General features: G+C 34.6%; 1 protein-coding gene across 2 annotated transcripts in view; it reads right to left on the bottom strand.

Annotated features, from left to right (window-relative positions):
- LOC139777782 (uncharacterized) overlaps window positions 1-15,004 on the bottom strand; it is a 56,294-nt gene that overhangs the window by 3,021 nt on the left and 38,269 nt on the right. The window contains exons 5-6 of one of the 2 annotated variants that reach the window (XM_071715392.1): window positions 1,205-1,379; window positions 337-513 (exon numbers count right to left, since the gene is read on the bottom strand). In XM_071715392.1, coding sequence (XP_071571493.1) covers window positions 337-513; window positions 1,205-1,379 — 352 coding nt within the window. Of the gene's footprint in view, window positions 1-336; window positions 589-1,204; window positions 1,380-15,004 lie in introns of both variants that reach the window. The other variant, XM_071715391.1, reaches the window with a different exon arrangement.

The following is a 15,004-nucleotide window of genomic DNA, read 5'->3' as shown; positions in this document are numbered from 1 at the left end:
AATTTTTAAGTTTTCATAGAATAGACACTTTTTGTAAATTTTCTTATTTTATTTTATTATATATTACACAAAATTATGTTTCTTTGTATCACGTTTTGAAATTTTATTTATAATAAGAAAAAGTGTTAATAAAACTTTTCATTAGTAATAAATATTACAAACTCTAAGAAAGATATGTCAAAATTTTTATGTAAACTCCTTTTATGTAAACTGTGGTTTGTAAATTCTATTATTACCAACATATTGCAACGTAACTTTTATCTTAAAGTATTTTATTACATAAAATTTCTATATAAATCTGTCGCGTATTTGTTATTTAAGTAGACTAGGACTTACTTGTAGATGACGAAGGTCCCATACCATCCTGGCTCTCCTGTCCACTCTCCGAACTGGTTGGTCCTCCTTGATGGTGATTATGATGGGGACTGCTTCCGCTTCCGTTTTGATCATTGCCGCTGTCCTCTCCGCCAGATTTGAGATGCTCTGCTGCCTCGAGCGACTTCCGATGCATCCCTACAGGTCCACAGTCAATCAGTTCTTGATTATATTCGAAATCTTGGTTAAAGCTGCTTGTCTTAGATGATTGAGCTGATAAAAACCAACAGAAAAAATATTCGGAATTTGTCCCGCCGCTTTAGCTTAAGTGATCTTATCGGAACAGAAAAGTAGAATGTTATCCGGTTTTTGATAATAATAGAGTAAAATTGCTTTAATCAAATATGAAAATATAGTTCAGAATTATTTAACGTCTAGTTTTGTCTACAAAGATAATTAATAAATTAAAAAGTTCAAAAATAGAAATTTCTTATACGCGTAAACATTACGTTATTTCTATATTTTCACAGATTTATTTTCTTAGACATTAAATAATCTATTTTCTTTGGTAGTACCAAGTTATCATTGTTAACGCAATCTTATGGATAAGATTGCATTAGATTTCAGTCTTATGGATAAGAGAGAGAAAAAGAAAGAGAGAGAAAGAGAGAGAGAGAGAGAGAGAGAGAGAGAGAGGAGAGAGAGAGAGAGAGAGAGAGAGAAACTTTTGGATGTAATTATAATAAGATAAATCGTTGAGTTTCCTTCACGATAATAAGATAATTTTAGACTCAAGTTTAAAAAGATGTTATATATATACACATGTTGTATATACTTAACTTGTCAAAGTTATTAATTTAAGATTTTTATTAAAGATGTTTTCTCTTACCTAACAACCACGGTGCAACGGATTCGTTTTCCTTGGCACTTCTTAAAATCGTTTCCGGAAGCGGTAAGGAATGTCGGACCATCGCTCCATATAGACCATATTCTGCCATTATGGTACTTCTGCCCCAACATTTCTCTGTCTTGCGCCATTTTGCTCTCCGATTTTGAAACCAAACCTGAAAAAAATTGATAACTAGTTAAGAAAATAATTTTTTATGTTATGTGACAAAGAACATAAAAATTACGTTGTAAATGACAACAAATTTTGTCATCAATATCTTAATTAAGAGTTTATATTTACAAGAACAATATATAAACAACAAAGCGATTAAAATTTCTGATTAATTTTATATGTGTGTACGTGTGTGCACTACAGTTAAAAAATATTTATACATTAGTGTTCTAGCTTATACTATCACCCTTAGTTAGAATATTATAATTATTCTAGATGATCAGTTACTTCATCCAATTAGCACTTGCACGACACGCGCCACAATGCTGTTCTATAGTTAATTATCATGCCTAAACGACCTCGTCGAAAACTGCTATCCCATTTTTTATGCTCTTTAGACTACTTGTTAGCAATCCCGCTTATTCGACCTCCTATGGTGAAGACGCGTGTCGCGTTCTCCAACACACTTGCATGTAATGGACTATCGTTTTCAAAGAATAATAAGTATTACTTTATTTGACAAATATAGATTTGTTTAACAGATTATACATATACATATACATTTATATATATATATATATATATATATATATATATATATAATTAGACTTAAGTTTAATCAAAGAATCCAAAATTTAAAGAACATGCGCTTTGTGGGATATTCTGTATACATACATACATATATACATATATATATATATACATATATATACATATATATATATATATATATATATGATGTGGTTCCACGTTCCACACAGGATGTTATTTAAAAAACTGGACACATCCATTCGTTTCGCAAGCGCATGTACGCCTAGCAGAAGCGGGTGACCGGAGGCTAGGGCGTGGACCAATTTACAGCAACAATGCCAAAGTCACCGACAGAATTGGTGCGTAATTTGAATGAATGGGAACGCGTCGCCCTGTCAATTTGACCTGCCACCCCAAAATTATCTTCCGCTTAGATTTCAACGAACACGTTTTTTGCGATTTACACACAAATATATCGATGCAAACCAACGCGTTACAGTCACTAAAAAATTTTATTCACCAGTATATACTTTTCTATATTAATTTGATAAGAAAAAATAAAATGCTTGTGTTACTGACATTGCGACATAAAACACTTTTCTTTAAAAAAATTTGGATATCAATTTGTACTACATATATTCTGCGAACCTTTAACAAAAAAACATTTAGTATTATTTTTTTATAACAATAAATAAAAGAAATCAGATAAAATATATTAGCTACATCGAATTCGTAAACGAACAGATCATACAGCTTTTCATCTCTTCATTGAAACATGATAACATTGGTACTGCCGCACTGAAAAGCAAGAGGGTGTTTAATAAGAGTTGGGAGATATTCAACACACACATGCATACACGCGCACAAAATTTGCCTTGATATTTGAACGTAAGCCAAGAAAGCTATGAAACATCAGCTAAGATGCTAGGTAATGAAAGAGGAAGAGGAAGAGAAAGAGAACAGAGAGAGAGAGAGAAGCCCAAAGATAGAGAATCAGGATTCGATATCTCATTATCGGTCGATCTCAAATTGAAGTCACCGGTGGGAAGTAACAAGATCTCCAATTATCCTTAGGACAGAGAGTGTCACCCTATCTTATCATTTATATATATATATATATATATATAATATATATATACATATATATACAATATATATCATGCTTTTGCGCGGATCTTAAAGAAAATAAACGAACACAACACTGGATAATTTTTAACTTTCCATCTCTTCCGCCATCACTCTATTTTGTGCGATACGATTAATAAGATTTTTCCGATTCCTTAAAACTCTTTCTGAAATCTAATAATCGCTATTGCACAGTTGTTAAGAAATATGATACTAATGAGCACTATTGTTAGGTTGCAGCAAAAGTTTATGACGTAAAGTTTGATAAAACATTTGACAGATTAATAAATAATTACTACAATAACAAATAATTTTGCGTCTTATTTGTTAAATAAGAATAATCGTCTTCTGCTACTTCTCAAAAAATCTTTTCTATCTAAAAGATAAGTTTGTCTAACTCTAACAGATAATCGGTCTCTGTGTCCCTCCGCGAAAATCCTCTCAGCATGTTCCGCCCTTCTTACTTTTCCTAGTATCTCCTCCATTATGCTTTCTGTTAGTCGGTACTCTCTCTTTATCTCCATTTCCATTCTCATCCTCTTGTTTTGGTCCAATAGTCAGTCGCCAGTCTGATCGATGATACGCCAACAGGCAGTACTGCGCATGGCCGACTAAATACAAACTCGCTCCTTATTATACCGGGTGTGCCAATAAAGGGAGTATGGAAGATGAGGAGGAGGAGGAGGAGGAGGAGGAGAGGAAGATGGAGGTGGTGGCAAGGCAGGAAAGGAGAAAGGAAAGGAGAATGCCGAGAGAGAGAGGGGAGAGAGAGAGAGAGAGAGAGAGAGAGAGAGAGAGAGAGAGAGAGAGAGAGAGAGAGAGAGAGAGAGAGAGAGAGAGAGAGAGAGAGAGAGAGAGAGAGAGAGAGAGAGAGAGAGAGAGAGCATTCTGTCGGAGTTCCTCGCTTCTTTGAACCAAGGCGATCATATAAAGGATCCTCTTCTACCGCGTCTTGCTGCTACCGCTGCTTCAGCAATGCAGCCCCGTTGCACCCCTTTCTTATACCCCGCTACTACTCTAACTCAGCAGCGTCCTGTGATATATACCAGCAGATGCCAAAGGATAATCCGGATACCCGATTTCCAATCCCGATGCTGCGAAACGACACCTTCGCACAGCATCATCGATCCTCCTTTACGGACTTGGTCGACAATGCTTTTCAATGCGACTTTTCTCCTCTGTTCCCAGCGTCGGCATGTCTTGATGCATTCATTATTGTTACGTTTGTCGTAGATATCTTCGATATATATTGGATGACTATCGCTTCGGATGTTCATCTACATCTATCGTACGATTTATAATGAAAAACGGCATTCTTCTATGCCGTTTGCAAACTTTAAATTTAGATTACTCTCTATGCATGCTGTTTGAAAAGTTTCTAATGAGCGATATATGCAAAAATTAAAAAAGAAATAACATAATCGCGCGAGAATGCAATAATTTAGTTTATAGTGCAATTATGTGATAAAACATAGATTAGTGAAATAAACTAATAATATAATAATAATTATGATACTGACATATATAATATGCAATACTAATGATGAATACATACTGAAATAGTATGCATTCGATATTAATCTTTTCTTAAAAATAACGGCAATTTTTATCACTTTTAAATAGAAGATTATCATCTTCATGTGTAGAATACATATAAAAGGGAATGACAGGTTTAAATAAAATCTAAAATAATACATAGTCTAAAAAAGAAAAGGATAGAATTGCACGTGCGTATACAGGTACTAATAGAATGATAATGGCGATATGCAGTGAAATCTCATTACTTGTGGTAACGTGATATTATGCACAGGAAAGATGACTCCAATGTGGCTGTTGCGTAAGCGCAATATCGGAGGATATAATGAAATACCTAAATAATTTACGGCTATATAATTTTCGTGTTATTATTAGCGCTGCGTTATCGAACTGTGCGCGAATGTGTAAATGGTCATTACATAGTTCCGCAAAATTACCACCGATTCCTGGTATATTGTAACATCAAATAGAAGGAATTTCTCCACGCCACAATGAAATGGTACATTGCAAATAAATCATAAATGTCATAATTTATTAGGAAAAATCATTAAATCGCAAATTAAGTATGACAACTTTACTTAGAGATGTTGAGTGACAGAAATAAATTTTTTTTACCCTTGCCTATTGTTTCAGGTGCTATACTTGTTAGAGACACTATGCTTTATCAAATATTCTCTATGACAAATGACGCACGTTTTTATAAAATTTAAAAACACACATGGCAACTCTTTATTCATACATGAGACCCTAAGAAAGTGATGAGATTTTTAAATAGTTTCCTATTTCTTGCAATACTTTTCTTTTATAAAACCTTCCGCAATGCGGGAAGAAACGTATTGGCCGTATTACATCAACTCTCTGATTGCGTTCATTACAAAGATGCAATATTGATAAAGTAGATAATTTAATGATAATTAAATGCATCGCGATAGCTGCATAGAAAACTTGTTTAATATTTCAAGATTTTTTTCAACTTCTACATGTTAATATATACATATACATATAGAGAAATATCCAATAAAATAAATGCAACGATGAAATACAACAAGAGATTGCAGAGAGACTGCAAATTCGCACGTGGATTCCCACAATTCCGACAATCCCCGTGATCGGGGGTTGTGCGTAAGCCAATTAATCTTGGCAAATAAGCGAGGGAGGAGGAATTATCCCTCGGAAACGCATGACTTATTTGCCGCATAATACGTGCGTAAGAGACTGGCCTAGTAGTTTGGTCCCTTCTTTGAGCATCGGCTGGTAATAAATAGTTAAGTCGCGAACGGATCGTCGCGGGGACCCCATGCTGCGAAACGGCACGCGTCAGGACATCATTACGTGAGACACTTGCCAAGCCACCCAAGGGTGGCCCGAGAGGGGGATGTACGCGTTAGCCTCGGCGGGCGTCGATAAGCAGAAAATAATTCAGACGAACGGACGCATTAACAAGTGAACTCGGCCTCGATCGCACATTGAATTGAATAAAAATTGAAACCGCGATAAATTAATAGCGCCCGAGTCGCGCCGCGCGCCGGACCGACCACGGCGGAGTGTTGCGGATTAAGATGTGTAGAATAGTCGCGATAAGGCCACCTTTACGATTAAAGTTGTTAAATTTGAATTTTTTACATTTGAAATTGTATAACAATCACATAATTCCAAACTGCTTGCTATCTACACTTTCGACATTTTTACCTAATTGACACGTATTCGCGATGTATCTTCTCGTTATTGAATTTCCTCCTTGGTACATATTGGATTGGTTACACCAGCGTGCTTTCATATTCTCGATTTTCACCACGCAGACTCAGTTTCGATAGCATTTCATCGGCGGCGTGGGCGTGGCAAAACTTGGGTCCATGCTTCTAACTTAATTCGGTTAGGCGAGATTTATATCTGCTACTGGCAGTATTCCCTTGTTCAAAGTCGTCGTCGGCGCGCGTATCCCTCTCCCCTCGACTTCGCGACAATTCCCCACCGATTCACCGTGTTTTCCTCCGAGCACGAGCCGAGTTTATTAGAATTTATAAGCGGTCCTGCTGACAGTAGCGCAACGCCCAAACTACCGGATATTCCGCGACTCGCGTTCCCGATTTTCGCATTGGGAACCCTTATTTATTTGCCACCCGTTACGCCAACTTCGGCCAGGCTCAGTGGATACTCCGCGATGTGCATTATTGGTCAATTTTTGGGGTGAAACGCGCCCATCCGGAAATCATCGCTTTGTTTGTCGGTGGTTTTACGACCGCGGCAGCGAGTCTTCGTCCTAAAAATCACTAAAGAATTCTTTATGCTGCTTCTGCGAGAATGAGTTGAAAGATTGTCATTGTTTGACTAAACAGTCGCAAAAACTATTAACTGCAAGTGGTCTTGAACTAGGCATTATAGATTCTGTCGTACAACTGTGTGAATATACATAGAAATTGATTACAGTTGTAAAATTATCAATTTCTCTTATTTTACCAAGTGAGATTTTCTGCAAAGAGAACTTTTTTGCAAATATCTAGTCTATCTATATATTATAAAATAGAATGTCTGTATGTATTATATGTATGTATGTCTGTTTTTTATACACTCTTAAACTATTCGACCGAATTTTTACCAAAAGTATATAAAATAGGGGTAGAATTTTCCGGGGAGTGCTATAGAGTGTATAGTTTTTCGTTACCGATCTTTTTGGGATCCGGTATCCGAAATTTTTCTAATTTTTCGGGAAATAATTGACCGAATCTTAAAGAATTGTATATAAAACAGGGGTAGAATTTCTTGGGGAGTGCCATAAAGTGTATAATTTTTCGTTACCGATCTTTTTGGAAACCGGTATCAGAAATTTTTCGAATTTTTCGGGAAATAATTGATCGAATCTTAAAGAATTGTATATAAAATAGAGGTAGAATTTCCCGGGGAGTGCTATAAACTTTATAGTTTTTCGTTACCGATCTTTTTGGGAATCGGTATTAAATAAAAAATATATTGTGCAATTTTAAATATTATAATTTAATTAATAATAAATAAATATAATAAAATTTGAATAAAAATGATTATAAAGGATTCTTTGCAATTGCCTGATAAGCCATTGCCTGATAAAGGAATTTTTTTCGATTAAGGATATTGAAACACAAATGAAGTCGTTTGAAGAAAAACGACTCCCGGGCGAAGCCCGGGTAACCAGCTAGTTTATTATATTTTCTAATTACCTTGTGTATATGTGAGTGAGTGAGTGAGTTTGTGTGTGTGTGTGGTGTGTGTGTGTGTGTGTGTGTGTGTGTGTGTGTGTGTGTGTGTGTGTGTGTGTGTGTGTGTGTGTGTGTGTGTGTGTGTGTGTGTGTGTGTGTGTGTGTGTGTGTGTGTGTGTGTGTGTGTGTGTGTGTGTGTGTGTGTGTGTGTGTGGATGGGTGGGTGTATGGGTGTGTGGGTATGGGTGTGTGTGTAGGTGTGTGGCACGTTTAATGATCAATTGACGTGAAAAACTGTACGATAAGAGACGTGAAAAACTGTACGATGCATTTATTCGAAATTTTCCATTTTCCATTTATGTCATAAACATGCAAAACGCGTGCGTTTACTCCCGTCGTTCCGGATTGTCAGCCAAGGGGTCGTCTATTAATATAAATAATAAATGATCGCATTAGAAGGGTGGATGCCACTTGTCACCGTCGCGCTAAACACGTAAAAGTCGAAAGGGCACCCTTCACGAAGATCATTTAATCATTTCGACGAACGATAGAAAATTCATGAGCCCGACGTCACTGGCGGCCGCAACCCTATTACGGGGGTTGCTTGGTCCATGGTGTATTGGACGCGCGAGGGTGATGATGCCCTGGCTTTATGTATAATACGAGTGATAGTGCGCTGGTATAAACATCTAGATATTTTGGCCACTTCGTCATGGGAATGCTTACGCGCTGAATCACGCACATTCACACGCGCATTCTCTAATTCGCTTTTAATTTGATTCTCCGACAAGCATTCGACTTCGCCGACATGGCATCGTAAAATCTCATTTACTTTTGCGTGAATGAGATACACAATAGTATTTAGATCTCTAATGCGGAGATCAAAATAGGAATGCTCAGTGTATAGTGTGTATACAAATATATATATATATATATATAATATATATATTTTTTATTGTTATACATGTATGTAACATTATTTTTTGTAGACATTATATGAATTATAATGAAATCTTTATTTTATTTGAAATTTGTCGTAAATATAAATATAGCCTGTATCGGACTCTATATATGACAATTAAGTAAATTTAATAACAATAAAGCGTATATTTAATATTTTTATAGAATTTGAAAATGTAAACTGGAACTGTATAAGGAGAGATTAACTTCTCTATTTTTGTGCTTTAAAAATAAAAGTCCATCATTTGGTAGCGCTTAAAAAAGATATGTATCATATATATCCAGATATATATCAATTCGATGACAAAAAGTATGTAGAAGATATAAATGTAGTAATTTCTTGAGAGAGAGAGAGAGAGAGAGAGAGAGAGAGAGAGAGAGAGAGAGAGAGATGTTACAAATTATGAATTAAATATATTTAAACATTGAGAATTTTACTTATTACGATAAAATGTAGGAAAGATATATTTGTTTTTAAATATTAACAAATTATTAAATGTTCTCCAATTTGTAAAACAAAAATTTCCAGACTTATGCACACCGATATTTTTATTGCTTAAAGTAAAATTATTATTATTATAAATCGGAATTGTTACGCAACAAATTTTATTACAGTTTACTGTAATAAAATTATTATGTATAATTTCAGTGTACAATTTTATACGCTTTTCTAATTAAATACAATTTTTATCATCATAAGTCCATGTCTTTTATAAAATAATATATGCTAAACACACATTCACGCACCGATTAATATATTACATAAATTATGGAAGTTGTGCACAATTGAAACATTATTTATCATTAATGTATGCTGAAAAATTATGTGCCACTATTGTGCTGTAAGAGACACAAGTAGATCATCGCGTATAGATTCGCATGAAAAAGCTAATTACTTATTGTCAAATAGAAAAAGAAAAGAAAAGCTGCGAGTAAAAAAGACTTGAAGGCAAATGATGTTTAAGCCAAAAAGTGCACAAATAAAGATTAGAAAAAGAAATATACACACCTTTCCATGTGTTATCTTTTCGAGTGCATCCACTGCTCGTGCAACACAAAGATCTTTGTACGATGAAATCGGATTGTAGGAAAGGCGAGAAAAAGAATCTTTTCGTCAATTTTTAGACGTTAATTTTTAAGAGCTGTTTCTGTACACGTGTTCGTCACCGTGAGTGAGGCTCATCTGAGGATACTATATTTTCAAGTATTTAATGCATTCGTTGCTCTGTCACCCTTCGATATCATGCACGTCCATAGACGCACACTCGCATGCATACACAGACATACGCGCACCGACCACGCATGATCGTTGCAGACGTGCAAAAGATAAAATCAATAATCGGTCAGCGGCACCGAAAAATTCTCTCTGGATTGTTATGCGTGAAAAAACGTGCGTCTTAATTTGCGAAATATTGAACATATATGTCAGAGATTCGTTAGCTTTTTTAAGTTGTGTTTCTCAAATCTATATATGTATATAAAGACAATGTCCTGACTGACTGACTGACTGACTGACAAAGCTAGTTGTAAATAAAAGAAGACTAACCTTTTGTATTTAAGAAAAATTAAAGAAATTAAATAAAGATTTCCTAAGTATGACTCTTATGCATTGAGTATATAATACTTAAAATTGGTTTATATTGTCAGTTGACACATACACATATAGTTAGTTGTATAACAGGTATTTTTTACATATTCGCGATGATTTTAATCAACAATCTTCGTTAAGAACAAGAATATATTTTTATATTTGTAAGCTAGGAGAGACGTGAAATTTTCTTTTTTTTTTTTTTTTGACATATGTAGAAAGAATATTAATACATTTACGCTGTTTTTCAGTTTTTTATCCAAATCAAAAGTAACATTATGCATATGAAATGTACAATTTATAATTATAAGGAAATTGCTATTATCATTTAAAAGTTCTCATTCCAAAGGGCTAAAGAGAAAATAAAGAAACGGTACTCTTCATAATCGGTTTCTGCAAGTTCGAAATAGTCACGCCATATGATCATCGAGCCGTTATATACATATATCCAACTCGGAAGATTTTCATAATCCCTTAAGAACGGTCCGATGAGAAAATATTTATTTTACTCAGTCGGAAATAGCTAATTTGAGGTCTCAGTATTATTTACTCAGCGTTAGTCCCAGAGATGTTGACGTCTTCTCTAGATACTCAGGTTCGAGTCCTTATGAAATTCTTAACCAGGATATCCACCTGTCACGGCTCGCATCCATGGACAAAAAAATTTCCTATCCAAAAATAGAGAGACTTTCAGTATTCGTCCGTTTGCAGTAAAATAATAAGTAATTTTAATCACGGCCAATTATTTACAACAATTATAGTAACTGTAAACAGTTTGGCAATAATGATTCCTTTTTTAGAGTAAAATTTTTGATTTAAAAAAACTACATAATTTTATGTGTTAATGATATTACAAAATGATATAAATAAAAATTTCTGCAAAATAATTATAAGAACAGATATGTAGTAAGATTTTTTTAATCGAATTTCTTGGGTATAACTTACAATTAGAGACGTACATACGTATATAATACTAAAATTCACATAACAAATATAAATAAATGCTACAGAAATGTTTAGATGTGAATAAAAGAGTGTGCCCGCTTTATCTTGTGTAATAAATAACTTTATATAAATAAGAAAGGGATGTTATTTTATAAATTGATGTTTCTATCGGAATACATTGCTTTCATTTGTATTAGACATCTTAAATAAAATATTGTAAAGATTTGTATGTGTTAATTGCATGGCATGTATGTACGTATAAAATATCGTAATAATATGTTTTTTCTTTGTGCAAAATTACCTCAAAAAATGGAATGTAAATTTCTCTTTTACATTGAGAAAAAAAATTGTTAATCCCAAGAAATATTTAGTCCGATACGTTCAACTAAACATTTTAGTTAGTTAACTAAACATTAGTTGTTTCAACAATTTATTTAGTTTCTTTAATCAAGAATTAATTAATTTAACTAATGTTTAGTTAACTAACTAAAATGTTTAGTTGAACGTATTGGACTAAATATTTCTTGGGATTAACAAATTTTTTTTCTCAGTGTATATACCGTTTGATATTGTTGCTTGAATTACAATGGCAACGTCAAGAAATGTCAAGAGATTAATAACATTGTCGAAGAATCGTACAAGAAGTCGTCCATTCCGAGGATGTCGCACGATACCACTGATAGAGAGGAGAACTACAACTGATTTGCGAATTATCATAAATTCCCCGTGTGAATGGTAATATCCCGGCATAATTCTCAACGACTTACGACGGTGGGTGCCTACTAAACATAAACACGAGTGGAAAGTCTCGTCCGCCTGCTGAAAATTCGCGGGTCATTTGAGCCGTTTCCGCACCATTACCCTTTCTTAGCACGTCTCCTCTACGAGCAGAGTGCGACTACTGCGACTACTGCGACTCCTGTGACTCCTGCGACTCGGTCCAGGCGAAGGATTGTAAGACATTGTAGCAGAAGATCGAAAAAGTTGAGATAGAGGAAGATAAGGAGGAAGAAGTGAAGAAAGAAGATGAGAGAAGGAAAAAGGGAAGAGTTACTTGTAGCAATACAGACGTTACTCGATTCCTCGTTATATCATTCCAGGGAATTGTATCCTTCAGCGAATTTTCTTCTCTCCACTCTGCCATTTTAAATGTTAACGATACTGAAAATTCACTCATTCCATAGCGTATGATGCACGCAATGTAGTGGATATTTGAGGATATGTCAGGAAACACAAGTCTATTAGTCATTAAAGAAACCGAAATGAATGTGCACACTTTTACAATCTACAATCTTGTAGAAAACTATTAGAAAATTGTGATACTTTTTTCACGCTTATCATGACTTATATTATATATATAAGTTATTAGTTGGGCAATACATTTAAAATATTTAGTATAAGCTCAAATTTTTATATAAAACAGAACATTACTCATTCATAGGAGTAAAATAGAATTTAATTATTACTAAATATGTATTATTTAACTATGAAAATCGGACATTATCCTTTCAGAGATATACAAATATTGCTAAGAGATATACGAATATTCGTAAGGATTTTTCCAAACATAGATATTTTCTAAGGATATCGAATTGCATAAGGCTTGGAATTTTAAATAGTAATTAAACAATTTTAATTATTACTTGTAGCGCTCGCTACATATTTATACTGCCATAACAGTATATTGGTTCTTCACATGCGGTTATTATACAAGAATTGTAGCAGCATAACGAGAGAAACAGAATTCCGCCTTATTTTCGACCTTTTCGACTCCTACAAACAAATAATACAATAGCTGCAACAGCAACGAATGCATTCGGCGACAGCTGTATACTAAAGAAAGATCTTCCTTCGATAAAACCGAATTCGAACAAGCCGCTTCCACCGTTTTACGAGTGATGTTTCTCGCGTTGCCTTCGCAAGTATCAGCCCGAGCCGCCATTTTGTAGATTACATCAAGTTGTTTTTCCAACACAAGAGACATGATGCTCTCGTCAGACACTCGTGACGTTAAGTTTTAACGTAAGCTACATTATGACAAAAGCTCGACAAAGTATTATTTTAACTTATTTAATATGTGCATAGAAAGTTGGACATTCAATTCCATCTAACAATAACCGATTCTTTTTACTGTAGTTTATTCTTTTTTCTTGCGATTACTTAATATTGCAATACTGTTATGTATATATCATAATATACTAGCATTGCAGAGATGCACATCATAACATTTTACAATACGTATATGAATGAGATTGCTTGAAAACATTGAAAATTTAAAGTTATAGTGTTTAAATATTACACAACACGCTACTTTATTTTATAATACGGACATTATAGTATATAGTAATCCACCCAAAAAAAAATAATCTCAGTTTTAGCGGAATCCTCTAAATTTTAGCGGGTTTTACTCTTATATATGGCCTCAAGAGGAATCCTCTAAAATGAAGAGGAAAATATTCTAAGCACAATATTTTTACGATTAGAGGAATTCGTCTTGCATTTACAATCTTGCTCTTCTTAATATCATTTTCCTCTTGTATACAGATTATATTCCGTTTCAAGTAAACATATTCCTCTTAATACAAGAGGAAAACCGTTAGAATAATATGTAATAGATTTTTGATGAATAGTCCACTTTATTGACAGAGGAATACTCTTTCTGTAAAAGTTTTTGCTTAGAATACAGGATTACAGGAAATTTCACTTTGTAAATAGAATACTTTTTTTTGGGTGTCTCATCCAAAAAAAAACTATTGTATTAAAATTTAAATAACGCAATTATCAATTTTCAATCGCGCAATTGGTAACCCACACTAAACTTTCAGATCCTCCAGTATTTTATATATAAAATATAATTATTATATTATGGTGTACCGTCAGTGATACACACGCACGCAGCCTAAATGGACAGTCGAGCAAAAACGGCGCGGCCGTTAACAAAATATGTGTTAATGTATATAAGTTTTATTATACTTCATATAACGATATATATTTCTAAATCAGTCTCCACACAAATCAATCTCCCCAAAAACTTGTTCAATTATTAAACTTATTTAATTTTTACTAATTAAAACACACACAATTATACTTATTAAATAAACGTAACATATTGTATAATTAAATGAACAAGAACAGGCAATACCTATTAGGTATTACTTAAGAATTTTCAACAATAACGCGCGATCCTTAATTCGTAAGAACGTAACTTGAAAAATATCAAATGTGTGTGTGAGACTAGAAAATGCTTTAATTATGAAAAGGCGAGATATGAAATATATCGTAGGACGTGGCAGAGTGATCCTGCAAAATGAGAAGGAAATGTCGAACGCCTTGTCGGAGAAGCGACTCGCGCCTCGCGCCTTGCGCCTCGCGTCTCGCGCCTCCTTATACCTGGCAGGCCGTTCTAACGAATCTTCAATGGCGCCCGAACGCAAACGGGGCCTTGACAATGGGGCCTTGTTGTCAGGAAGGGTGATTCCTTCAGAGAAACTTTTGTCAGGGAACTCACGTGGAACCCGGGTGAGAACCCTCAAGAGCTCTGTGGATGACTTGCGCATCGCTCGCTGCTCGCTGCTACTTGAAATAAATTTTTTTTCTCCTCGACTCGAAGGCGGCTTTCCATCCTTCTGCTTTCTTCGTCCAGCGGACGACGCGTGACGATTGTGTGAATCACGTCAAAATTCCTCGCTAATGGGCCGCTTACGGCGGAACACTGGCACTATCCTATGCATCGCCTTTCCTTTCACGAACTTACAATCTCGTTACGCGCAATAA

The sequence above is a fragment of the Temnothorax nylanderi genome, unplaced genomic scaffold (assembly GCF_030848795.1).
Source record: "Temnothorax nylanderi isolate EJ_2023f unplaced genomic scaffold, tnyl_v1.0 TNYL_tig0163_pilon, whole genome shotgun sequence".
Classification (NCBI taxonomy): domain Eukaryota; kingdom Metazoa; phylum Arthropoda; class Insecta; order Hymenoptera; family Formicidae; genus Temnothorax; species Temnothorax nylanderi.
The sequence above is the reverse complement of the archived record's forward strand: the minus strand, read 5'-3'. Positions and strand labels throughout refer to the sequence as shown.